Source organism: Struthio camelus, unplaced genomic scaffold (genome assembly GCF_040807025.1).
Source record: "Struthio camelus isolate bStrCam1 unplaced genomic scaffold, bStrCam1.hap1 HAP1_SCAFFOLD_110, whole genome shotgun sequence".
Taxonomy (NCBI): Eukaryota; Metazoa; Chordata; class Aves; order Struthioniformes; family Struthionidae; genus Struthio; species Struthio camelus.
Window position 1 is genome coordinate 137,501 of NW_027182627.1, and position 24,734 is coordinate 162,234.

Sequence of the window (24,734 nt, forward strand, 5' to 3'; positions counted from 1 at the left end):
TGCGCGGGTCGCGTGCCTTGCCCGGCCTCGGGAGCGCGTGCGGCCTCTCGTGCGAGGGCCGCGTGCAACCTGGGGGGCCCTCGTGCAAGAGCTGCGCGCGGGTGCCTCGCGCGAGCCCCGCAGCCTGCTGTGCGGGGGGGCTCTTGTGGGGACCCTCGTGCGACGCCCTCGTGCGAGCCCGTCCCCCTCTTTCTCCGCGGCCTGGCGCGCGGGGACTCACGCGGCACCCTCGTTCGCGGTCCGCGCTCGGTCCCTCGTGCGAGCCCTTGTGCGTGTGCGCGGGGGCCGGCGGGGGGCCCTCGTTCCCGGTCCGTGCCTGCAGCCCCTCGTGCGAGCCTGCACATGTATCCGCAGCCTGGTGTCCGGGGGCTCACGAGGGGCCCTCGTTCCTGGTCCGTGCGCGGTCCGTGACTCTCGTGCGAGCCGTCGTGCGAGCGCCGCGTGTCTCCGTAGCCTGGTGTACGGGGGCTGGCGGGGGGGGCCCTCGTTCCTGGTCTGTGCCCACGACCCCTCGTGTGACCCTTGGGCAGCGCCTCGTGTGCTCCTCGTGCGAGGCCCTCGTGCGAGCGCCGTGTGTCTCCGCAGCCTGGTGTACGGGGTCTCGCGGGGGGTCCTCGTTCCCGGTCTGCGTGCGGTCCGTGCCCGCAGCCCCTCGTGCGAGCCCCTCGTGTGAGCTGCTGTGCGCCCCTCGTGTGAGCCGTCGTGCAAGCCCTCCTGCTCCCCTCGTGCGAGCGCCGTGTGTCTCCGCAGCCTGGTGTACGGGGGCTCGTGGGGGGCCCTTGTTCCCGGTCCGTGCCCGCGGCCCCTCGTGCGAGCCGCCGTGCGAGCCCCTCGTGCGAGGCCCCTCGTGCGAGCGCCGTGTGTCTCCGCAGCCTGGTGTACGGGGGCTCGGGGGGGGCCCTCGTTCCCGGTCCGTGCCCGCGGCCCCTCGTGCGAGCCCCTCGTGCGAGCGCCGTGTGTCTCCGCAGCCTGGTGTACGGGGTCTCGCGGGGGGTCCTCGTTCCCGGTCCGTGCCCGCGGCCCCTCGTGCGAGGCCCCTCGTGCGAGCCGCCGTGCGAGCCCCTCGTGCGAGCGCCGTGTGTCTCCGCAGCCTGGTGTACGGGGGCTGGCGGGGGGCCCTCGTTCCCGGTCCGTGCCCACGGCCCCTCGTGCGAGCCGCCGTGCGAGGCCCCTCGTGCGAGCCCCTCGTGCGAGCGCCGTGTCTCTCCGCAGCCTGGTGTACGGGGGCTCGGGGGGGGCCCTCGTTCCTGGTCCGTGCCCACGGCCCCTCGTGCGAGCCCCTCGTGCGAGCGCCGTATGTCTCCGCAGCCTGGTGTACGGGGGCTCGCGGGGGGCCCTTGTTCCTGGTCTGTGTGCGGTCCGTGCCCGCGGCCCCTTGTGCGAGGCCCCTCGTGCGAGCTGCCGTGCGAGCCCCTCGTGCGAGCGCCGTGTGTCTCCGCAGCCTGGTGTACGGGGGCTCGCGGGGGGCCCTCGTTCCCGGTCTGTGCCCGCAGCCCCTCGTGCGAGGCCCTCGTGCGAGCCCCTCGTGCGAGCGCCGTGTCTCTCCGCAGCCTGGTGTACGGGGGCTCGCGGGGGGCCCTCGTTCCCGGTCTGTGCCCGCAGCCCCTCGTGCGAGGCCCTCGTGCGAGCCCCTCGTGCGAGCGCCGTGTCTCTCCGCAGCCTGGTGTACGGGGGCTGGCGGGGGGCCCTCGTTCCCGGTCCGTGCCCGCGGCCCCTCGTGCGAGGCCCCTCGTGCGAGCGCCGTGTCTCTCCGCAGCCTGGTGTACGGGGGCTCGCGGGGGGCCCACCCCGACGCCGACCTGCTGCACCGGCAGCCCTACGGCGCCCCCCACCCGCTCCAGGGCTATGCCGCCAACCACCACCCCCCAGGTACGCGTCCCCCCCCCCCCCCGTCCGTCCCCCCCGTCCGTCCGTCCGTCCGTCCGTGCCCCTCGCGTCCCGGCGGCGCTGCCCGGTGGCCTCGCTGTCTCCACGTTCCCGTCCTCGTCCTCCCCGCGGCGGCGTCCCCGTCCCTGCGGCGGTGTCCCCATCGCCCCGTCCCCGTCCCCGCGGCGGTGTCCCTGTGTCCCCACGGCAGCATCCCGGTGTCCCTGCGTCCCCCTGTCCCCGCGGCGGTGTCCCCCTGTCCCCGCGGCGGTGTCCCCGTGTCCCCGCGGCAGCATCCCGGTGTCCCTGCGTCCCCGTGTCCCCGCGGCGGTGTCCCCCTGTCCCCGCGGCGGTGTCCCTGTCCCCACGGCAGCATCCCGGTGTCCCTGCGTCCCCGTGTCCCCGCGGCGGTGTCCCCCTGTCCCCGCGGCGGTGTCCCCGTGTCCCCACGGCAGCATCCCGGTGTTCCTGCGTCCCCCCATGTCCACGCGGCAGTGTCCCCGTGGCGGTGTCCCTGCGTCCCCGTGTCCCCGCGGCAGTGTCCCCCCGTCCTTGCGGCAGTGTCCCTGTCCCCATGGTGGTGTCCCCGCGTCCCCCCGTCCCCGCGTCCCCCCCGTCCCCGCGGCGGCGTCCCCCCATTGCTGCGGCGGCGTCCCCCCGTCCCCATGGTGGTGTCCCCGTGGCGGTGTCCCCGCGGCGGTGTCCCTGTCCCCATGGTGGTGTCCCCGTCCCTGCAGTGGCGTCCCCGCGTCCCCCCATCCCCGCGGCGGTGTCCCCCCGTCCCCGCGGCGGCGTCCCCGCGTCCCCCCCGTCCCCGCGGCGGCGTCCCCCCATTGCTGCGGCGGCGTCCCCCCGTCCCCATGGTGGTGTCCCCATGGCGGTGTCCCCGCGGCGGTGTCCCTGTCCCCATGGTGGTGTCCCCGTCCCTGCAGCGGTGTCCCCGCGTCCCCCCATCCCCGCGGCGGTGTCCCCCCGTCCCCGCGGCAGCGTCCCCGCGTCCCCCCCATCCCCGCGGCGGCGTCCCCCCATTGCTGCGGCGGCGTCCCCCCGTCCCCATGGTGGTGTCCCCGCGGTGGTGTCCCTGTCCCCATGGTGGTGTCCCCGTCCCGGCGGCGGCGTCCCCGCGTCCCCCCGTCCCGGCGGCGGGCGCTGACGGGCCGCGCAGGGCTGTCGGGGCTCTTCGAGACGGGGCTGCACCACGCGGGCGGCGCCGCCCCCGACGCCTCCGTCATGAACCTCATCTCGGCGCTGGAGTCGCGGGCGCCGCAGCCGGGGCCTTCGGCCTCCTCCCTCCTCTCCCAGTTCCGCACCCCCTCCTGGCAGACGGGTGAGACTGGGAGCACCGGGACCTCCCTTCCCCGGGGGGGGGGTCCCCGTTTGCCCCAGAGGGTCCCTAAGCCCCCCCGGGGGGTCCTTAACCCCCCCAGGGGTCCCCCTAACCCACCCCGGGGGTCCCTGTGTGCCCCGGGGGGTCCCTAATGCACCCCGGGGGACCCTATGTGCCCCAGGGGGGGTCCTTGTGTGCCCCGGGGGGTCCATAACCCACCCTAGGGATCTTTGTGTGCCTCGAGGGGGTCCTTGTGTGCCCCAGGGGGCCTATAACCCACTCCGGGGGGGTCCCTGTGTGCCCTAGAGAGCCCCTAACCCACCCCGAGGGTCCCTGTGTGCCCCAGAGGGGTTTCTGTGTGCCCCAGGGAGCCCATAACCCATCCCGGGGGTCTCTACATGCCCTAAGGAGCCCCTAACCCCCCCGGGGGGGTCCCTGTGTGTCCCGGGGGGGGGGGTCTCTGTGTGCCCCAGGGAGCCCTAACCCACCCCGGGGGTCCCTGTGTGCCTCAGGGAGCCCCTAACCCATCCCAAGGGTCCCTACGTGCCCCAGGAAGCGCCTAACCCCCCCTCGCCGGGGGGTCCCTACGTGCCCCAGGGAGCCCGTAACCCCCCCCAGGAGGGTCCCTGTGTGCCCCGGGGGGGGGTCTCTGTGTGCCCCAGGGAGCCCGTAACCCGCCCCGGGGGTCCCTGTGTGCCCCAGGGAGCCCGTAACCCCCCCCAGGAGGGTCCCTGTGTGCCCCGGGGGGGGTCCCTACGTGCCCCAGGGAGCCCGTAACCCACCTGGGGGGGGGTCCCTGTGTGGCCCGGGGGAGGGGGGTCCCAACACGTCCCAGGGAGCCCCTAACCCACCCGGGAGGGGGGTCCCTGTGTGCCCCGGGGGGGCCCCGTGACCTGCCCCAGGGGGCCTCTATCGGCTTCAGGAGATCCCTCAGCCCCCCAGGGAGGTCCCTAAGCACCCCCGGGGCGGGGGCGAGGGTCCCGATGCGCCCCAACGGGGGTCCCTACGTAGCCCGGGGCGGGCGCGTCCCGGCGCGGGCTGCCGAGCCGTAACGCCGCCGCCGCCCGCAGCCATGCACACGCCGGCGCCGGCCGAGCTCTTCATCTCGGGCGCCATCCCGGGCTCGGGCACCTTCCCGTCGTCGTCGGCGCTCAGCGCCTACCAGCACCCGGCGTCGTTCAGCGGGCGCAGCTTCCCGGTGAGCTCGTCGCTGAGCCTGCAGGACGCCGCCTTCAGCCCCAGCTCCAACGGGCTGCTGTCGCCCCACGACCCGCTGCTGCACATCAAGTCGTCGCAGCCCAGCGTGCCGTCGTCGCTGAGCTTCGAGCGGCTGGGCAGCGCCGTGCTGGGCACGGGCTTACCCTCGCAAAGCTCGGCTTACCGCAGCGCCCAGGAGTCGGCCTCGCGCCACCTCCCCTCGCAGTTCAACCTGCTGTCGTCCTCGCTGGCGGCGCCGGCCGAGCAGCCCGGCCAACTCTACAACGCTTCCGTTTTCGGCGGCGGGCCCGCCATGGAGCGCGCCATCCCCCGGCAGGACAGCGTCATCAAGCACTACCAGCGGCCGTCCAGCGCCCAGGCCCAGCTGCCGCCCGCCGCCCACTCGCTCCAGCACTACCTGAGCTGCGGCGGCACCTACCAGCAAATGCCGCACCGCGCCGGCCTCTCCTGCAGCCCGCTGGGCGAGCAGTCGCCCGCCAGCTCCGAGGGCTCCCAGCAACCCGCCAAAACGGCCCAAACCGCCCGGCAGGAAGCGGCGCCCAGTTACCGCCCCATCATCCAGTCGCCGGGTTACTCGGGCGCCGCCGCCGCCGCTTCCTCCTCCAAATCCAAAAGCTACTCGGCCTCGCGCCAGACGCCCCGCTCCACCGCCACCCCCAAGTGCCAAAGCAGCTACACCTCGTCCACGCCGAAAGCCAGCTCCGTCATCGCCAGCCAGTCGCCGGCGTACTCGCCGGGCCAGCCCCAGAGCTTGCTGGCCATGGGGCAAGCGGGCAGCTACGGCGGCAGCCAGCCCCAGAGCCTCTCGGCCGTCAGCCAGGCCTCGCAGGCCTTCAGCGGCACGCCGGCCGCCGAGCTGACCGCCGTCAGCAAGGCGCAGAGCTACCCCACGGGCCAGGCTCAACCGGGGCCGGCCCAGGGCGCCCAGGGCGCCCAAGGCTTGCAAACGTGCGTCAGCCAGAGCCAGACGTATTCGCCCGAGCAGCTCCAAGCGCTGCCTTACAGCGTGCAGCCGGAGGTGAGTCAAGCGGCCGCCTACGGCCCGCCGCACTCGCAGGGCTTGCCCACGGCCAGCCCCTCGCTCAGCTACAGCACCGGCCACTCGCCGGCCATGCCGACGCACGGCCAAGCCCTCGCCTACCCGCACGGCCAAAGCCTCAACGACTCCAGCCCCTCGCAGATCATCCGACCCTTGCAGTCGCCGCCGGCCAACCGCCCGCAGAGCGTGGCTTCGCCGGGCCAGTCGCAGAAGTACCTCAGCTCGGTGCTGTCGCCCTCCTTCATGGCGCCGGGTCACGGGCAGAGCTACGGCGCGGCGCAGGCCGCCCTGGAGCGGGGCCCTGCCTACGCCAAGGGCAAAGGCGAGGCGGACCTGCTGGGCGCCGAGCGCACCGAGGACGAGGATTTCCTCATCCAGCACCTGCTGCAGGCGCAGAGCCCGCCGCGCGTGCCCGCCGAGGGCCTGGTGCAGTGCGAGGAGCGGGCCGCCAAGGGCCTGGCGGCCTACGGCGGCTTGGGCAAAGCCGAGGAGCGCTACCACCTGCAGAGCGTCATCCGGCCCAACTCCAACCTGGAGAGCCAAGCGCTGGAGCTCTCGCTGCAGGGCCTCAAGGAGAAGAAGAAAAACGAGCGGGCCAAGGACTACCCGCACGCCCGTTCCACCCCGGAGGCCCTGGCCACCTCGGTGGTGCACTACAGCCACCAGCCGGCCGCCCTCGACTCCTACGGGCAGGACATGAAGAAGTCGGTGGAGCACCTGCAAGGCTCCCACCTGGACGCCGGCGGCAAAGACCTGGGTCAACCTCACTCCTACCTGCAGAAGACGCCCGAGCACGGGCGGATGGTGGCCGAAGCGCCCGCCCTGGAGCCCCACGGTCTGCTGCCGGGCCAGCTGCTGGATCCGGCTCCCGAACTGGCCCCGTTGAGCCTGCCGCCGGCCCAAGGGCCCCAGCCGCAGGGCCAGCTGCTGCAGTCGGTGCTGACGCACACCCAGAGCCAGCTGCACCCGCGGGCCAAGGTGCGGGCGCCGCTGGACGTGCACCTGCTGGAGCAGCAGCGCATGCCGCCGCCGGCCGCCCCGTCGCCCCAGCTGCAGCTGCAGGCCCTCGAAGCCCACCTCCACCAAGCCCACGTGCGCTCGCAGGGCCTCGAGCCGCAGGCTTCGCCCCAGCTCCAGGCGCAGCTGCCGCCCGAGCCCATGGAGGTGCTGCCGCAGGGCGGCTTGGCCCAACCGCAGGAGATCCAGGATTTCCTCGAACCCGAGCTCGCCCTGGAGCCCCACCTGGGCCAAGGCGGCGGGGTGCAAGCGCCGGCTCACCTGCTGCCGCCCGACGCCGCCTTGGACCCCGAAGCCTCGCAGCAAGTGCCGCCGGCGCCGCTGGAGCCCAAGGACCACCAGTTCGAAGGCGGCAGCCCGGCGGGCGGCAAGCAGCGTTTCGTGCCCCTCACCTCCATCTGCTTCCCCGACTCGCTGCTGCAGGACGAGGACCGCAGCTTCTTCCCCGGCATGGAGGACATGTTCGGCCCGCCGCCCTGCGGCCCCGACGACTTCCCCAAGGCCGGCTGCGCCGACGACGAGGCGCCCAGCCTGGAGCGCCCCGAGGGGCTCAAGGCGCCCGCTTACGACATGCTGCCGCCGGGTCAGAGCTACCCGGGCTTCTGCGGCGGCGACGGCGGCGGCGGCGGCGGCGAGCAGCACCTGGCGCTGGAGGCGGCCAAGCACGAGCTGCCCTCCACCGTCAACGCCGAGCCGCTGGGGCTCATCCAGAGCGGGCACGGGGACGGCGGCGGCGGTGCCCCCAAGCCGGCCTTGGCCTCACCCATCTTCTGCTCCTCCAAGCCCAAGAAGCTGCTCAAAACCTCCTCCTTCCACCTGCTGCGCAAGCGCGAGCCCTTCCCGCCGCCCAAGAAGACCTACGCCCAGGAGTACGAGTTCGAGGACGACGAGGACAAGGCGGACGCCCCCGCCGACATCCGCCTCAACAGCCGCCGCCTGCCCGACCTGCTGCCCGACCTCATCTCCAGCTGCCGCGCGCGGCCCAGCCTCAGCCCCATGGGCGACATCGACTTCTGCCCCCACCCCGGCGCCCACGACGGCCCCAAGAAACGGGGCCGCAAGCCCACCAAGCCCAAGCGCGAGGGGCCCCCCCGGCCCCGCGGGCGACCCCGCATCCGGCCCCTGGCCGAACCCCACGGCCTCCTGCCCCCCGACGCCCCCAAGAAGCCCCGGGGAAGGGGCCGGGGCCGGGGCAAGAAGGGACCCGAGGACGGGGCCGACGGCAACGCCCTGGAGCCCCTCAAACCCCTCAAGGTGACGGCGGAGGGGGGCCGGGCCGGGCCGGGCCGGGGGGGCTTGAGGGTGCTGGAGGGGGTTGGAGGGGCTGGGGATGCTGTGGGGTGCTGGGATGGGGGGTGCTGGGGGTGTTTGGGGGGTGCTGGAGGGGTTGGAGGAGCTAGAAGATGCTGTGGGGTGCTGGGATAGGGGATTTGGGGGTGTTTGGGGGGGCTGGGGATGCTGTGGGGTGCTGGGATGGGGGGTGCTTGGGGTGTTTGGGGGGTGCTGGGGGGGTTGGAGGAGCTGGGGTGCTGGGATGGGGGATCTGGGGGTGCTGGGGGGGTGTTTGGGGGGTGCTGGGGGGGTTGGAGGAGCTGGGGATGCTGGGGGGTGCTGGGATGGGGGATTTGGGGGTGCTGGGGGTGTTTGAGGGGCTGGAAGACGCTGTGGGGTGCTGGGATGGGGGGTTTGGGGGTGTTTGGGGGGACTGGGGGATGCTTGGATGGGGGATTTGGGGGGTGTTGCGGGTGTTTGGGAGGTGCTGGGGGGGTTGGAGGAGCTGGGGGTGCTGTGGGGTGCTGGGATAGGGGATTTGGGGGTGTTTGGGGGGGCTGGGGATGCTGTGGGGTGCTGGGATGGGGGGTGTTTGGGGGGTGCTGGGGGGGTTGGAGGAGCTGGGGATGCTGGGGGGTGCTGGGGGGGTGTTTGGGGGGTGCTGGGGGTGTTTGAGGGGCTGGAAGACGCTGTGGGGTGCTGGGATGGGGGGTTTGGGGGTGTTTGGGGGGACTGGGGGATGCTTGGATGGGGGATTTGGGGGGTGTTGCGGGTGTTTGGGAGGTGCTGGGGGGGTTGGAGGAGCTGGGGGTGCTGTGGGGTGCTGGGATAGGGGATTTGGGGGTGTTTGGGGGGGCTGGGGATGCTGTGGGGTGCTGGGATGGGGGGTGTTTGGGGGGTGCTGGGGGGGTTGGAGGAGCTGGGGATGCTGGGGGGTGCTGGGGGGTGTTTGGGGGGTGCTGGGGGTGTTTGAGGGGCTGGAAGACGCTGTGGGGTGCTGGGATGGGGGGTTTGGGGGTGTTTGGGGGGACTGGGGGATGCTTGGATGGGGGATTTGGGGGGTGTTGCGGGTGTTTGGGAGGTGCTGGGGGGGTTGGAGGAGCTAGAAGAGGCTGTGGGGTGCTGGGATAGGGGATTTGGGGGTGTTTGGGGGGGCTGGGGATGCTGTGGGGTGCTGGGATGGGGGTGTTTGGGGGGTGCTGGGGGGGTTGGAGGAGCTGGGGGTGCTGGGGGGTGCTGGGATGGGGGATTTGGGGGTGCTGGGGGTGTTTGAGGGGCTGGAAAATGCTGTGGGGTGCTGGGATGGGGGATTTGGGGGTGCTGGAGGGGGTTGGAGGAGCTGGGGATGCTGGGGGGTGCTGGGATGGGATGTTTGGGGGGAGCTGGGGGGCACCAGGACGTCCTGGGGGGGCTGTTGGGGTGTTGCGGGAGGCACTGGGGGGGTGCTGGAGGATGCCCTGACGCCGCCGTGGGTCGCTGCCCTCCCCCTAGATCAAGCTAGCGGTGCCCAAGGGGGGCGAGGGGCCGCCGGCCGAAGCGGGGGCCCCCCCGGGCGCCCCCCCGGGCGAGGGCCCCCTGGACAGCAGCCAGACGCGGGAGCGCATCAAGCAGAAGATCAAGGAGGTGGAGGAGAAGCAGCCGGAGATGAAGTCGGGTTTCATGGCCTCCTTCCTCGACTTCCTCAAGTCGGGCAAGCGCCAGCAGCTGCCGCCGGCCGCCACCAGCCCCTCCAAGACCCCCCGGGCACCCCCCGCGCCCCCCTTCGCCGTGGGGCCCCCCATGCTGCCGGGGGGCCTGGACGGGGCCGAGGGCGAGGGCTTGGTCATGGCCTGCCCCAGCCCCTGCAAGCGGCTGGACGAGGAGCTCAAGCGCAACCTGGAGACGCTGCCCTCCTTCTCCTCCGACGAGGAGGACTCGGTCAGCAAGAACCAGGACCTGCAGAAGAGCATCTCCTCCGCCATCTCCGCCCTCTACGACCCCGCTGACCGCAAGGACCCCGACCCGGCTGGTGGGTGCCTTAACTGCCCCGCACCCCGAGGCCCTCGAGGGACCTTCTCAGGGCGCCTAGATAGCCCCCAGGACTCTCCTGGGGCCCCTAGATGTCTCCTGGGGCCCCTAGATACCCCCCAGGTTCCCCACTGGGACCATCCCAGGTCCCCTAGATGTTCCCTGGGACCCCTAGATAGCCCCCAGGACCTTTCTGGGGCCCCTAGGTACCCCCCAGGATCCCCAGGTTCCCCACTGGCACCATCCCAGGTCCCCTAGATGTCCCCTGGGACCCCTAGATACCCCCAGGGATCCTCAGGACCCCCCTGGGGCCCCTAGGTACCCTCTAGGACCCTGGGGAGATGCCCCTGGGGACCCCTAGGTACCCCTCGAGACCTTCCTGGGAGCTCCAGGTACCCCACTGGGACCATCCTGGGTCCCCCAAATGTTCCCTGGGACCCCTAAGTACCCTCAGGATCTTCCTGGGGCCCCTAGATACCGCCCTGGGACCCCTAAACACCCCTTGGGACCTTTCTGGGACCCCCAGGACCCTCCTGGGGCCCCTAAATGTCCCCAGGGACCCCTGGAGACCCCCCCCCCCCCAGACCCCCAGGACCCTGCTGAGATCCGTACGTACCCCCAGGGACCCTTCTGGAGCCCCCCAGTGCCACATCCCCCCCCCCCCAATCGCGATGGGAGGGGGCATCTCTGTGCCCCCCCCATCCCCACTGACGCCGTCCCCGCAGACGCCCCCCCGGCGGAGGAGAAGCCGCCCAGCCCGGCGCCCTCGGAGGGGTCGCAGCCCGAGCCCCCCGCGGCGGTGGCGTCGGCGTCGGCTGCGTCGGCGTCCCCCCCGACGGCCAAGGGCCCCCCCGAGCCGCCCGCCGCCCCGGCGTCCCCCGAACGCGAGGACCCCGAGGACTCGCGGCCGCTGCACCTGGCCAAGAAGCAGGAGACGGCGGCCGTGTGCGGCGACACCGACGAGGACGAGGCCGAGAGCGGCGGCGAGGGCATCTTCCGCGAGCGCGACGAGTTCGTGGTGCGCGTCGAGGACATCCAGGCCCTCAAGGTGGGCGCCGGGGGGCACTGGGAGGCGCCGGAGGGGCACTGGGAGGGGCTGGGAGTGATGGGGAGGGACTCGGGAGACACTAGGAGGGATTAGGAGTGATGGGGAGGGGTTGGGAGGGGCACTGGGAGGGACTGGGGAGGAACTGGGAGTGATGGGGAGGGGCTGCGGGGGCCCTGGGAGGGACTAGGGAGACACTGGGAGGGACTGGGAGTGAAGAGGAGAGACGGGAGAGGCACTGGGAGGGACTGGGGAGGGACTGGGAGTGATGGGGAGGGGCTGCGGGGGCCCTGGGAGGGACTAGGGAGACACTGGGAGTGAAGAGGAGAGATGGGAGAGGCACTGGGAGGGACTGGGGAGGAACTGGGAGTGATGGGGAGGGGCTGCGGGGGCCCTGGGAGGGACTAGGGTGACACTGGGAGGGACTGGGAGTGAAGAGGAGAGACGGGAGAGGCACTGGGAGGCACTGGGGAGGGACTGGGAGTGATGGGGAGAGACCGCAGACACACTGGGAGGCACTGGGGAGGGACTGGGATTGATGGGGAGGCACTGGGGGGGCACTGGGAGGCACTGGGGAGGGGCTGGGGGGGGCACTGGGATTGATGGGGAGGCACTGGCATTGATGGGGAGGGACTAGGGAGATACTGGGAGGGACTGGGAGTGAAGAGGAGAGACGGGAGAGGCACTGGGAGGGACTGGGAGTGATGGGGAGAGACTGGGGGGGGGGGCACTGGGACGGACTGGGGGGCACCGGAGAGCCCCAGGAGCGATGGGGAGGGATTGAGAGGCGCTCAGAGCAATAGAGGACTGGGAGCTACTGGGACAGACTGGGGAGGGACTGGGAGCGATGGGGAGGGGTGCGGGGGGGCCGGGCGGCCGTGACCCCCCCCCCCCGCGCAGCTGGCCCTGCAGACGGGCCGGGAGCCCCCCCCGATCTGGCGGGTGCAGAAGGCTCTGCTCCAAAAATTCACCCCCGAGATCAAGGACGGGCAGCGGCAGTTCTGCGCCACCAGCAACGTGAGTGGGATGGGGATCCCCCCCCCCCGGGGACACAGGGACCCCCCCCCCCAGAAAGGGGAACCCCCACCAGGAAACAGGGAACCCCCTGCAGGGAGATTGGGGACCTCCCTGGGGAGACGGGGACCCCCCTGGGATGGGGAAACCCCCCCCCAGGGAGAAGAGACCCCCCCCCCCAGGGAAATGGGGACCCCCTTGGGAAGGGGAGCCCCCCCCCAGGGAAACAGGGAGCCCACTGCAGGGATATGGGGACCCCCCCCAGGAGATGAGGACCCCTCCCCAGGAATGGGCCCCCCCCCAGGAGATGGGGACCCCTGCAGGGAGACAAGGACCCCCCCCCCCGGGAGAAGGGGACTCCCCTTGGGAGATGGGGACCCCCCCGGAACAGGACCCCCCACCCCAGGGGTATGGGGACCCCCTTGGGAAACAGGGACCCCCCCCCCCTCCAGAAATGGGAGCCAGGGGGACCCCAGGGGTATTTGGGGTTTAGAGGAGTATTGGGGGGCACAAGAGGGGGCTGGGGGGGGCCCTAGGGATTATATGGGGTTGGGGGGAGGCAGAGGGGGTCCCGGGGGGGTCCCCGGGGGGGGGCATATGAGGCCGGGGGTGGCAGAGGGGTCCCTTGGGGAGCCTTAGGGGGCTGTTTGGCATCAGGGGTGGCAGAAGGGGTCTTGGGGGCTGTTTGGGGTTTGGGGTGTCCCTGGAGGGGGTATTTGGGGTTGGGGGCAGCAGGGGGGGTCCTAGGGGGATATTTGGGGTGCCCTGACCCCCCCCGTGCCCCCCCCCCCCCAGTACCTGGGCTACTTTGGGGACGCCAAGAACCGGTACCAGCGGCTCTACGTGAAGTTCCTGGAGAACATCAACAAGAAGGACTACGTGCGGGTCTGCTCCCGCAAGCCCTGGCACCGGCCCCTGGCCGCCGTCAGGTGGGGACACGGGGGGACATGGGGGACATGGGGGGACACGGGGGGGACACGGGACAGGGGGGGACACAGGGGGGACACGGGACATGGGGGCACGGGGGGACACGGGACAGGGGGACACGGGGGACGTGCGGGTCTGCTCCCGCAAGCCCTGGCACCGGCCCCTGGCCGCCGTCAGGTGGGGACATGGGGGGACATGGGGGGACACAGGGGGACACGGGGGACACGGGACATGGGGGCACAGGGGATACGGGGGGACACGGGACAGGGGGACACGGGGGACGTGCGGGTCTGCTCCCGCAAGCCCTGGCACCGGCCCCTGGCCGCCGTCAGGTGGGGACACGGGGGGACACGGGGGACATGGGGGGACACGGGGGGGACACGGGACAGGGAGGGACACAGGGGGGACACGGGACATGGGGACACGGGGGGACACGGGACAGGGGGACACGGGGGACGTGCGGGTCTGCTCCCGCAAGCCCTGGCACCGGCCCCTGGCCGCCATCAGGTGGGGACACGGGGGGACATGGGGGACATGGGGGGACACGGGGGGGACACGGGACAGGGGGGGACACAGGGGGGACACGGGACATGGGGGCACGGGGGGACACGGGACAGGGGGACACGGGGGACGTGCGGGTCTGCTCCCGCAAGCCCTGGCACCGGCCCCTGGCCGCCGTCAGGTGGGGACACGGGGGGGACACGGGGGGACACAGGGGGACACGGGACATGGGGGCACGGGGATACGGGGGGACACGGGACGGGGGGACACGGGGGACGTGCGGGTCTGCTCCCGCAAGCCCTGGCACCGGCCCCTGGCCGCCGTCAGGTGGGGACATGGGGGGACATGGGGGGACACAGGGGGACACGGGGGACACGGGACATGGGGGCACAGGGGATACGGGGGGACACGGGACAGGGGGACACGGGGGACGTGCGGGTCTGCTCCCGCAAGCCCTGGCACCGGCCCCTGGCCGCCGTCAGGTGGGGACACGGGGGGACACGGGGGACATGGGGGGACACGGGGGGGACACGGGACAGGGAGGGACACAGGGGGGACACGGGACATGGGGACACGGGGGGACACGGGACAGGGGGACACGGGGGACGTGCGGGTCTGCTCCCGCAAGCCCTGGCACCGGCCCCTGGCCGCCGTCAGGTGGGGACACGGGGGGACATGGGGGACATGGGGGGACACGGGGGGGACACGGGACAGGGGGGGACACAGGGGGGACACGGGACATGGGGGCACGGGGGGACACGGGACAGGGGGACACGGGGGACGTGCGGGTCTGCTCCCGCAAGCCCTGGCACCGGCCCCTGGCTGCCGTCAGGTGGGGACACGGGGGAACATGGGGGGACACAGGGGGACACGGGGGACACGGGACATGGGGGCACAGGGGATACGGGGGGACACGGGACAGGGGGACACGGGGGACGTGCGGGTCTGCTCCCGCAAGCCCTGGCACCGGCCCCTGGCCGCCGTCAGGTGGGGACACGGGGGGACACGGGGGACATGGGGGGACACGGGGGGGACACGGGACAGGGGGGGACACAGGGGGGACACGGGACATGGGGGCACGGGGGGACACGGGGGGACACGGGACGGGGGGACACGGGGGACGTGCGGGTCTGCTCCCACAAGCCCTGGCACCGGCCCCTGGCCGCCGTCAGGTGGGGACACGGGGGGACACGGGGGACATGGGGACACAGGGGGACATGGGATACCCAGGGCCACGGGGGGGGAGGGGGGCATGCAGGTCTGCTCCCCATTCACCCCCCCAGGGCTTCAGGTGACATTTTTGGGGGCCCTATTGCCTTGGGGACACTTTGGGGGGGGTCCCCATTGCCCCCAGGGGTCCTTTTTGGGGTCCCTATTGCCTTGGGGACACTTTGGGGGGGTCCCCTGGGGCTCAGGGGACATTTCAGGGGGCCCCCACCCCCCTTTTAACCCCCCTCTTCCCCCCCCAACAGGAGGCAGAGCCAACCCAAAACCGCCGGCCCCAAAACCCCGGCCCCCCCCAAAGCCGAAAAACCCGAAGCCCCCGACAAGCCCCCCAAAACCGAGCGCCCCGACAAGCCCCCCCGGCCCGACAAGCCCCCCCGCCTCGACAAACCCCCCAAACCCGAGAAACCCCCCAAACCTGAGAAGCCCGAAGCTCCGGCCCCCGCGCCGGCCGCGGGGCCCCCCCGGCCGCCCCCGGGCCCCCCCAAACCCAAACCGAAGCCCCCCAAAGTCAAGGCCGAGCCCCCCCCCAAAAAGCGGAAAAAATGGCTCAAAGAGGCGGCGACGTCGTCGGAGTCCGAGTCCAGCCCCGACCCCCAGAGCGAGGAGGGTGAGCGGCGGTTTGGGGGGGCCCCGGGGGTTTTGGGGGACCCCTGTTTGTTTTGGGGGGGGCTTGGGGTTTGGAGAGGGTGGGGGGACATAGAGGGGCTTGTTTTGGGGGGATTTGGGGGCTCTTAGGGGATTTGGGGGGGCCCTGGTGGTTTGGGGGGGTGCCTGTTGTTTTGGGGGGCCCTGGTGGTTTTGGGGACCCCTGTTTGTTTTGGGGGGGCCTGGAGTTTGGAGAGGGCGGGGGGACCCTGAGGGTCTTGTTTTGGGGGGATTTGGGGGCTCTTGGGGGACCAATTTGTTTGAGGGGGAGCCTGGATTTTGGGGGACCTCTCTTTTGGGGGGACTGGGGTTTTGGGGGACCCCTGTTTGGGGGGGTTTGGAGGGGATGGGGGGCCCTGTGTGGCTTATTTTGGGGAGATGTAGGGAGTTTGGGGGGCTCCTGGCAGTTTTGGGGGGCCCTGGGTTTTTGGGAGACCCTGTTTTTTTGAGGGGGGACCCTGGGGTTTGGAGGGGGTGGGGGGGCCCTGCGAGGCTTGTTTTGGGGGGAATTCCAGGTGTTTTGGGGGTGCTTGGGACCTCATGGGGGGATTTGGGCAGTTTGGGGGTTCCCCAAGCGTTTGGGGGGGGGGCGGAAAAAGCGCGTAGGAGATTTTGGAGCCTCTTTTGGGGGAAATTGGGGCATTTTTAGTTTTGGGGGTTGTGCAGGAGTTTTGGGGGTTCCCTCGAGTCTTTTGGGGGAGAATAGGGGGATTTGGGGGGGTTCTGGGGTTTGGGGGGCCCAAGGAAACATAGGAGACCCTGGGGCTTCTTTTGGGGGCAATTGGGTTGTTTTTGGTTTTGGGGGTCCTGCAGGAGTTGGGGGGGGTCTCCTGGGCCTTCTGGGGGGGATTGGGGGGTCTGGGACGTTTTGGGGGTCCCCGGCTTTTTCGGGGGCTACAAGGATTTGGGGGGGGCGGAAGGAAGCGGGGGGGTCTCTGGGGCTTCTTTTGGGGAGAATCAGGGGTTTTTGGGGGTCCCTGGACTTATTGGGGGGGGCTGGGGGCCCCTCGGGTGCTGGGCCCCCCCCCGGACTTTTTTTGGGGGGGGCCCCGGCACCCTGGGGGGCTCTGGGGGGGTGGTGTTGCTCTTCCCAGGGGCGGGGCTTGGGCTAAATGGGGCGGGGCTCTGGGTAAAGGAGGCGGGGGCTTTCTTAAAGGGGCAACGGGCATATGGGGGTGGGTCCCACTCTGTGTGGGTGGAGCTCCCCATGGAAGGGGTGGGGCCTGCACCTGGGGGCGGGACTATCCTTCAAAGGGGTGGGGCTGTCCTGGTGGGTGGTGCTTCTCTTTAAAGGGGCAGCGCCCCTCGCTAAGGCGCCCCGGCTTGCCTTTGGGTGCCGCCCTGTGTTGAAAGGGGGTGGGGTCTCCCTCGTGGGCGGGGCTCCGCCTTAAAGGGGCGCTGCCCTCCGCAGAGCGGGTGCCGACGGGGCGGGTGCTGAACACGCGGGCCATGAAGGAGATGTACCGCAGCTACGTGGAGATGCTGGTGAGCACGGCCCTCGACCCCGACATGATCCAGGCGCTCGAGGACACCAACGGTGAGCCCCGACCCTGACCCCCGCCTCTGTTCCCCCCCCCCAAAATGCCGCCAGCCCCCTCCTAACGCGGCCCCTCGCCCCCAGATGAGCTCTACCTGCCGCCCATGCGGAAGATCGACGGCATCCTCAACGACCACAAGAAGAAGGTCCTCAAGCGGGTGACACTGAACCCGTCCCTGCAGGTGGGGCTGAGGGCGGGGGGCGTGCAATGGGGCTGGGGGGGGTGGTTCTGAGGGAGCTGCAGTGGGGCTGGAGGGGGGTTCTGGGGGGGCTGAAGTAAGGCTAAGGGGCTGCAATGGGGCTGGAGGGAGGTCCTAGGGGGGCTGAAGTGGGGCTGGGGGGCTGCAATGGGGCTGGGGGGGGTTCTTGGGGGTGCAGTGGGGCTAGGGGGGCTGCAATGGGGGTGGGGAGAGGTCCTGGGGGGGCTGCAATGGGGCTGGAGGGGGGTTCTGGGGGCTGCAGTGGGATTTAGGGGGCTGCAGTGGGGCTGGGGAGGGATCGTGGCCATTGCAGTGGGGCTGGAGGGGGGCTGCAATGGGGCTGGAGGTGGATCCTGGGGGTCGCGATGGGGCTAGGGGGGTCTTGGGGGTCAGAGTGGGGCTGGGTGTCTCTAGATGACATCCGGTGCCGCGGGTACCCTGAGGGCGTCCATAGATTACGTTGGGTGCTATGGGGATCCCTAGATGAGGCTGGGTGGCGCGGGTGCCCCGTGGGTCTCCATAGCTCGTGTTGGGTGTTTTGGGTGCCAGGGAGACGCTTAGATGACGTCAGGTGGCGCGGGCGCTCCACGGGTGTCTCCACGGGTGTTGGACGCCCTGGGTGCCCCGTGGAGGTCCACAGATGACGCTGGGTGCTGTGGGTCCCCCACGGGTGTCTCCAGATGATGTCGGGCCCCACGGCTGCTCTGTAGACGTTCATAAAGGATGTTGGGCGTTGCGTGGGTGCCACGTGGGTGTTTCTAGATGATGTTGGGCATCACAGGTACCTTGTGGAGGTCCATAAATGACGTTGGGTGCTGTGTGGGTGCCACACGGGCGTTTCTAGATGATGTTGGACACCATGGGTGCCTTGTGGAGGTCCATAAATGATGGTGGGTGCTGTGGAGGTGCTCCGTGGGTGTCTCTAGATGATGTTGGGTACCCTGAGGGCCCTGTGGAGCTCCACAAACGATATTGGGTGCTATCGGTGCCCAAGAGGTGTCTCTAGATGATGTTGCCTGGCCCGTGGGTGCTCGGGGCGTCCATAGGAGATGCGGGGCGCCCGGGGTGGGGGTGCCGGGGTGTCCCCGGGGCCCACGGGTGACGCGGCCGCCCCCCCAGGAGGCCCTGCACACCTTCCCCCAGCTGCACGCCGAGCCCGGGGAGTCGCTGGTGAAGCTGCGCCCCGGCGGCGAGCCCTACAACCGCAAGACCCTCAGTAAGGTCAAGAGGAGCGTGGGCAAGCCCCAGGTACGGGGTCCTGGGGGGGGTCTCGGCAGTCCTGGGGGGGGGGTCCCCAAGGTCCTGGGGAGGAGCCTGGAGGTCCTGGATGTGCCAGGAGTTCCCCACAACCACAAGACCCTGCGTAAGGCCGAGAGAAGCCTGGGCAAGCCCCAGGTGTGGGGGTTCTGGGGGTTCCTGGGAGGTCTTGAGGGTCCTGGGGAGGTCTGAGGGGGTCCCAAGGGTCCTGGTGGGGGTGTTCTGGAGGTCCTGGGGGGCTCCTGGAGGTCCTGGGTGTCCCAGGAGGTTCCCACAACTGCAAGACCCTCAGCAAAGTCGAGAGGAACCTGGGCAAGCCCCAGGTACGGAGGCCCTAGGGGGGTCCCAGGGGGTTCTGGGGGGGCTTCTGTGTCCTGGGTGTCCCATGGAGTCCCCACAACTCCAAGGCCCTCCGCAAGGTCAGGAGAAGTGTGGGCAAGCCCTGGGGGTCTTGGGGGGGTCCCAGGGGGTCCTGGGGAGGTCCTGGAAGGAGGGTTGGGGACCTTGAGGGGCTCCTGGGGGTCCCCACAACTGCAAGACCCCCAGCATGGCAAGGAGGAGCCTAAGCAAGCCCCAGGTTGGGGGTCCCAGGAGGGCTTAGGGGGGTCCCAGGGGGCCTGATGGCCTTGGGGGGTCCCAGGGAGTCCCAGGGTGTCAATGAGGGGGTCCCAGGAGGGTCCAGGGGGTCCTTGGGGGGGGTCTCAGAGGCATCTGAGGGTCTTGGAGGAGTTCCTGGAGGTCTCAGGGTCTCCTGGGGGGGTCCTGGAGATCCCATGGGGTCCTGAGGGTGCTGGGGGGGGTAGTGCTGGGGGTCTGGGGGGGTGTCCTGGGGCTCGGGGGGGGGTCCCCACTGGGTGGGTTTCGGGGGGGGCTGCGGCTGAGCCCCCCCACCCCGCTCCCGTCACGCAGGAGTTCAAGGTGGAGGTGGAGAAGTCGTTCTTCTACACGCTCTACCACTCGCTGCACCACTACAAGTACCACACCTTCCTGCGCTGCAAGGACGAGGTGAGACCCCCGTGTCCCCCCCCGTGTCCCCTCCGTGTCCCTGTGCCCCCCGCGTGTCCCCCCCGTGTCCCCGACGCCAGCCCCGCGGCCCCAACCGCAGCCCCAGCGCCCGTCCTGCGTCTTCCCAACGCCAACCCCACGTCCCCAACAGCAGCCCTGTGTCCTGTCCCCCCCGGCGCCGGCGCTGTCCCTTGTGTCCCCAACGCCATCCGCGAGGTCCCCGCGCCGTCACCGTCTCCCTGCATTTCACCATGTCTCTGCCCGGCAACTTGTCACCGTCCCCATCGCCGTGTCCTGTCCTTGCGCCCCATCGCTGGCCCTGTCACCGCGTCCCTTTCCCAGGTCTCGTCACCGTCCCCGTGTCCTGTCCTTGCGCCCCATCGCTGGCCCTGTCACCGCGTCCCTTTCCCAGGTCTCGTCACCGTCCCCGTGTCCCATCCCTGTGTCCCATCGCTGGCCCTGTCACCGCGTCCCTTTCCCAGGTCTCGTCACCGTCCCCGTGTCCTGTCCTTGCGCCCCATCGCTGGCCCTGTCACCGCATCCGTTTCCCAGGTCTCGTCACCGTCCCCGTGTCCCATCCCTGTGTCCCATCGCTGGCCCTGTCACCGCGTCCCTTTCCCAGGTCTCGTCACCCTCCCCGTCACAGTGTCCCATCCGGGGGCTTGTCACTGTGGCCGTGTCCCCGCTGCTGTCCCCACGTCCTGTCCCCACTCCCCATCGCGTCTCTGCATGCCCTCCCCGCGTCCCCCGGCGAGGCGCTGACGGGGCGCCGCTGTCCCCGCGCCCGCAGACGACGGCCATCGAGGGCCAGGACGAGGACCTGGGGCAGGAGGAGGTGGTGCAGCAGTGCATGCGCAACCAGGCCTGGCTCGAGCGCCTCTTCGACTCCTTCAGCGACCTCCTCACGCAGGCCCAGACCAAGTGCGCGTGACCCGGGGACGGGGACGTCCCCCTCCCCGCGACGGGGACACCCTACAGGACAGGGACACTCTCCGGGACGGGGACACTCTCTGGCATGGGGACACCCTACGGATGGGGGACGCTCCCTGGCATGGGGACACCCCCTCGCACGGGGACGTTCTCCAGGACGGGGACACCTCCTGGGACGAGGACGTTCTCCAAGACAGGGACGTTCTCCAAGACGGGGACACCTCCCGGGACGGGGACACCTCCTGGGATGGGGACGTTCTCCAAGACGGGGACACGTCCTGGGACAGGGACGTTCTCCAAGACGGGGACACCCCTGGGGACGGAGAAACCTCCCGGGACGGGGACATCTCCTGGGATGGGGACGTTCTCCAAGGCGGGGACGTGTCCCGGGATGGGGACACCTCCCAGGATGGGGACATCTCCTGGGATGGGGACGTTCTCCAAGACGGGGACGTGTCCTGGGATGGGGACACCTCCCAGGACGGGGACATCTCCTGGGATGGGGACGTTCTCCAAGGTGGGGACACCTCCCAGGATGGGGACACCTCCCGGGACGGGGACGTCTCTTGGGAGGGGGACGTTCTCCAAGACGGGGACGTCCTCCTCGGGAGGGTACACCCCTGGGGACGGGGCCACCCCCTCGGGGACGTGGGCGTCCCCATCATGGGGCCACACCCCCCCCGGGGACAGGGCCACCCCTTTCTGGGCACAGGGACCACCCTATATGTGGGGACACCCACCCTGAGGTGGGGACACAGCCCTGGCGCTCCCCCCCCAGGACTTGGGGACCCCCCTGCCATAGACAGGGACCCCCCCCAAAGCCCCCCGATTTGGGGACGGGGACCCCCTTTGGGGACAGGGACCCCCTCCTCTTTGGGGACCCCCCCAAGGATCAGGGCCCCCCCCCGCCCAGGATCAAGACCTCCCCCTATGGGCCCCCCCCCCCCCAGGGATCGGAGGGAGTGAGGGGCTTCGCCCCCACCCAAGACTCCCCCCAAAAGTAGGAAGGGGGGTCCGGGGCCCCCCACTCCCTCCGTGCCCCCCCCCGCCGGAGAACCCTTATTTATATATATATGTATAAATGTCTATTTAGTAGCCTCCATTCTCCGTCCCCGAGGGGGGGGGGGGTGCCCGGACACCTGGGCCCTCTCCCTAGCTTGGGGGGGGGGGAGCCACCCGGCCACCTGGGTCCCCCCCTCCCCCAGCAGGAGGAGCCAGGACTCCTGGGCCCTCGGCTCTGGGCGAGAAACAGGGTTTTTGGGGTGGGGGGGGGAGAGGCACCCGGACTCCTGGGTCCCTTTTTCGCCCCCCCCTCCCCAAACCGGGACCAGCCCATTTCCCACCCCCCCCACGGGGTGTCCTGTATATAAGTATTAAGGGGGGGGAGGAATTTGAGGGGGGGGGCCAAGCCAACCGAAGGGGGGGGTCCCCCCAAAAGGGGGGGTCTCCTCCCCCCAAAATAAGGACCATCAGCCCCCACCCCCCACCCTAAAATCCACCCCCCTATTTATTGCCAAGTTCCCCTCCCCCGGCTGGCTGGATTTTGGGGGGGGGGAAGGGAAAAAAAGGGGGTGGGGGGCACCCTCGGGTGCCCCCCCACCCTGAGCTGCCTATGGGGGGGTATTTTGGGGGGCTGGGGGGGGCTTGTACATAGTGTATAGGGTCAAAGTCTCTATGTATCATACTGTATCGCCGCCCCCCCACCCCCCCGGGGCCGGATTTGCCCCCCCCCGGCCCCAAATTTGCCCCCCACCCCGGGCCGGATTTACCCCCCGGCTCCCCCCCCCCCGCCTTCGCCCTCCCCCCTCCCCCGGTTCTTTTCTCTTTTTTTTTTTTAATTATTATAATTATTATTATATATATTGGGGGGGGCTCCCCCCCCACGTCACTCCTACCCCCCCCGCCATGAAAACGTATTGACCCCCAAAATCACCCAGTCTGGCCCCGAAAGCGGGGCTCTTCCCCCCCCCCCGCCGCCCTGGGGTATTTATTGGGGGCGGTTTTTTTTGGGGGGGGGATCGGTTGGGGGGGGGTCGCGCCACCCCCCCGTCCCCCCCCCTTCCCCTTTTCTACGGTGTATCGTGTCCGTGTTCGCGGCCGCCGCGGGTTCGTGTCGTGGGTGTTGCCGAGACCTTTTTATCGTTGCTGCGTGTCCGGCCCGTTCCTTTGGGGGGGGGGGGGTCTCGCACGAGGGGGGGGGTCTTGCACGAGGGCGTCGTGCAGACTTGGGGTCTTGTACGGCTTATGGCGCTGTGGGGCCCTCACACGGCCGGGGGGGGTTCTCGCACGAGGACGTGTTGCACGAGGGCGGGGGTCTCGCACGAGGACGTGCTGTACGAGGGTGGAGTCTCGCACGAGGATGGGGGGGTCTCACATGAGGATGTGTTGCACGAGGGCATAAGTCTCGCATGAGGGGGGGGTCTCAATGTGTTGCATGAGGGCGGGGGTCTCGCACGAGGATGTGTTGCATGAGGGCGGGGGTCTCACACGAGGATGGGGGTTCTTGCACGAGGGCGGGGGTCTCGCGTGAGGATGTGTTGCATAAGGGCGGAAGTCTCACACGATGTGTTGCACGAGGGCGGGGGGTCTCATGAGGATGTGTCGCAGAAGGGCTGGGGTCTCGCACGAGGATGGGGGTTCTTGCACGAGGGCAGGGGTCTCACATGAGGATGTGTTGCACGAGGGCGGGGGGTCTCACACAAGGACGGGAGGTCTCGCATGAGGATGTGTTGCAGAAGGGCTGGGGTCTCGCACGAGGATGGGGGTTCTTGCACGACGATGTGTTGCACGAGGGCGGGGGTCTCGCATGAGGACAGAGGGGTCTCGCACGAGGACGCCTTGCAGGACCCGGGGGGGGGGCTCACACCAGCGGAGACCCTTGCACAAGTGCGTGGGGCCTTTAACACTGGCTCGCACACGAGGGGGGGGGAGCCTCGCACCACTGGGGGGGGTGTCACACAAGAGCCCACACACGCGTGTGATTCATGCCCCCCCCAACCCAGCCCACACGTGCTCGCTGGCCTCTCTCGCACACGCGTGTGCACGCCGGCTTTAAGGCACTTTAATGTGTTGCCCCCCCCCCATCCCGGTGGAGGGAGGGGGGGGGCCTTTGGTATTTACAGCGCTTGGTGGGGGCTGAGGCCCCCCAAAACTCGTGGCACCGATGGGGACCCACACACACACACACACGCGTGTGTGCATGCGCGTTCTCCCGTGTTGCACGAGGACGTGTGGGGCCCCCCCATGGCGGGGAGGGGGGGGAATGTGAGCGAAGCTGTGGGCCCCCACCCAGATACCCGGGTCCTTTTGGGGTGGGGGGGAAGCCCCCGAAAAGGGGGGTGGATCCAAAAGGTTTGGGGGGAGCCCCAGAGACCCCAAAGTGAGGGGGTCTGGGGGGGCAGCTGTGAAGGAGAGGGGTCTAGAGACCCCCAAAGTGGAGGGTTGAGGGGGGCTGTGAGGGAGGGGAGCCCGAGACCCCCAAAATGGGGAGCTGGGGGGCCGTGAAGGATGAGGGGGGCCCAGGACCCCCCCCAAAATGGTCTCAGGAGGCCAAGGCAGCACAAAAGGCCCCCCCCCCCACGAGGCAGGCGATGCTGGGGACCCCCAAGTGTGGGGGGGAGGCTCCCCACGTGGGGGGGGTCATCCCAGAGGAACATGCAGAGCCCCCCGAAACGGTCCCTAGGAGAAAAGAGCCCCCCCCCCCAGCTTGGGGGGCACCGACGGGGGGGGCCCCCGCAGCCCCCAACCCCTCCCCGGGGGGGTTGGTTAGAGGAGGGCGCAGGGGCAGCCGGCCGGCTCCTTGCCCCTGGGGGGGGCCGCCAGCGCCGGGGGGGTCTCCAGCTCCTGGAGGCGCCTGCGGGAGAGCGAAAAGAGTGAAGGGGGGAGGTCGAGGGGGGGGGTCCCCGACCACCACCCCCCCCAGCCCACCCCGCGACGCACCTGATGGCTCGCACCACCTCGTGGAAGGCCTCGTCCACGTTGAGACGGGTCTTGGCCGAGGCCTCGACGTACGGCAGCCGGTTCTCCCGGGCGAAGGCCAGCGCCTCCTCCCGCGACACCTGTTTTGGAAGGGGGGGGGGGAAGCTCCTGGGATGGCGGCTTGGCCCCCCCCCCCCCAAGGACCCAGGTATCCAGGCGGGATGGTTATGGCCGTGGTGGCATCTCTAGGTGCCCGCCAAGATGGCCGCCACCGCAGCCCTGGTCAATAGCAGTGGAGTGTCCTGTTCTGAGGGGGACCAAGATGGCCACTGTGGCCTGCTGGGGTGGGTTTTCCTGTGGTGAGTGCATCCAAGATGGCCACTGTGGCCCAATGGGGGGTGGGACTTCCTTTTTTGGATTCAAGATGGCCACTGCGGCCTGTGCAGGTGGGATTTCCTGTGGTGAGTGCATCCAAGATGGCCACCGTGGCCCATGGGGTGCCAGATCCAAGATGGCCACTATATCTATGGGGGGTGGGTGGGACTTCCTGCCCCGGATGCAAACATGGCCACCAGGGATGGGGCTTCCTGTTCTGATTGGGTCCAAGACAGCCATAGGGGTGGGCCTTCCTCTTCTGGATCTAAGATGGCCACCATGGCCCAGAGGGGTGGGACTTCCTGTTCTAGGTGGATCCAAGATGGCCTATGAGGGTGGGACTTCCTCTTCTGGATCCAAGATGGCCACCATGGCCCAGAGGGGTGGGACTTCCTGTTCTAGGTGGA

The 24,734-nt window shown here is 70.3% G+C and overlaps 1 protein-coding gene and 1 long non-coding RNA gene across 2 annotated transcripts in view; one reads left to right on the top strand and one right to left on the bottom strand.

Moving 5' to 3' along the window:
- Window positions 1–22,156, top strand: part of PRR12 (proline rich 12) — a 23,385-nt gene extending 1,229 nt beyond the window's left edge. The window contains exons 2-14 of the mRNA XM_068929264.1: window positions 1,757–1,869; window positions 3,032–3,193; window positions 4,264–7,721; window positions 9,231–9,747; window positions 10,472–10,794; window positions 11,692–11,808; window positions 12,601–12,734; window positions 14,706–15,067; window positions 16,517–16,642; window positions 16,727–16,824; window positions 17,962–18,090; window positions 19,009–19,104; window positions 19,895–22,156. Of these exons, the coding sequence (XP_068785365.1) occupies window positions 1,757–1,869; window positions 3,032–3,193; window positions 4,264–7,721; window positions 9,231–9,747; window positions 10,472–10,794; window positions 11,692–11,808; window positions 12,601–12,734; window positions 14,706–15,067; window positions 16,517–16,642; window positions 16,727–16,824; window positions 17,962–18,090; window positions 19,009–19,104; window positions 19,895–20,035 (5,776 nt within the window). The 3' untranslated portion in view covers window positions 20,036–22,156. The remainder of the gene's footprint in view (window positions 1–1,756; window positions 1,870–3,031; window positions 3,194–4,263; window positions 7,722–9,230; window positions 9,748–10,471; window positions 10,795–11,691; window positions 11,809–12,600; window positions 12,735–14,705; window positions 15,068–16,516; window positions 16,643–16,726; window positions 16,825–17,961; window positions 18,091–19,008; window positions 19,105–19,894) is intronic.
- A 923-nt stretch (window positions 22,157–23,079) lies between these two features.
- LOC138065022 (uncharacterized) lies at window positions 23,080–24,104 on the bottom strand. The gene is made up of 2 exons (XR_011138206.1): window positions 23,974–24,104; window positions 23,080–23,887 (listed from the first exon to the last, which is right to left on the bottom strand). It is a non-coding gene; the product is annotated as an uncharacterized lncRNA (long non-coding RNA).
- Between the last annotated feature and the right edge of the window lie 630 nt (window positions 24,105–24,734).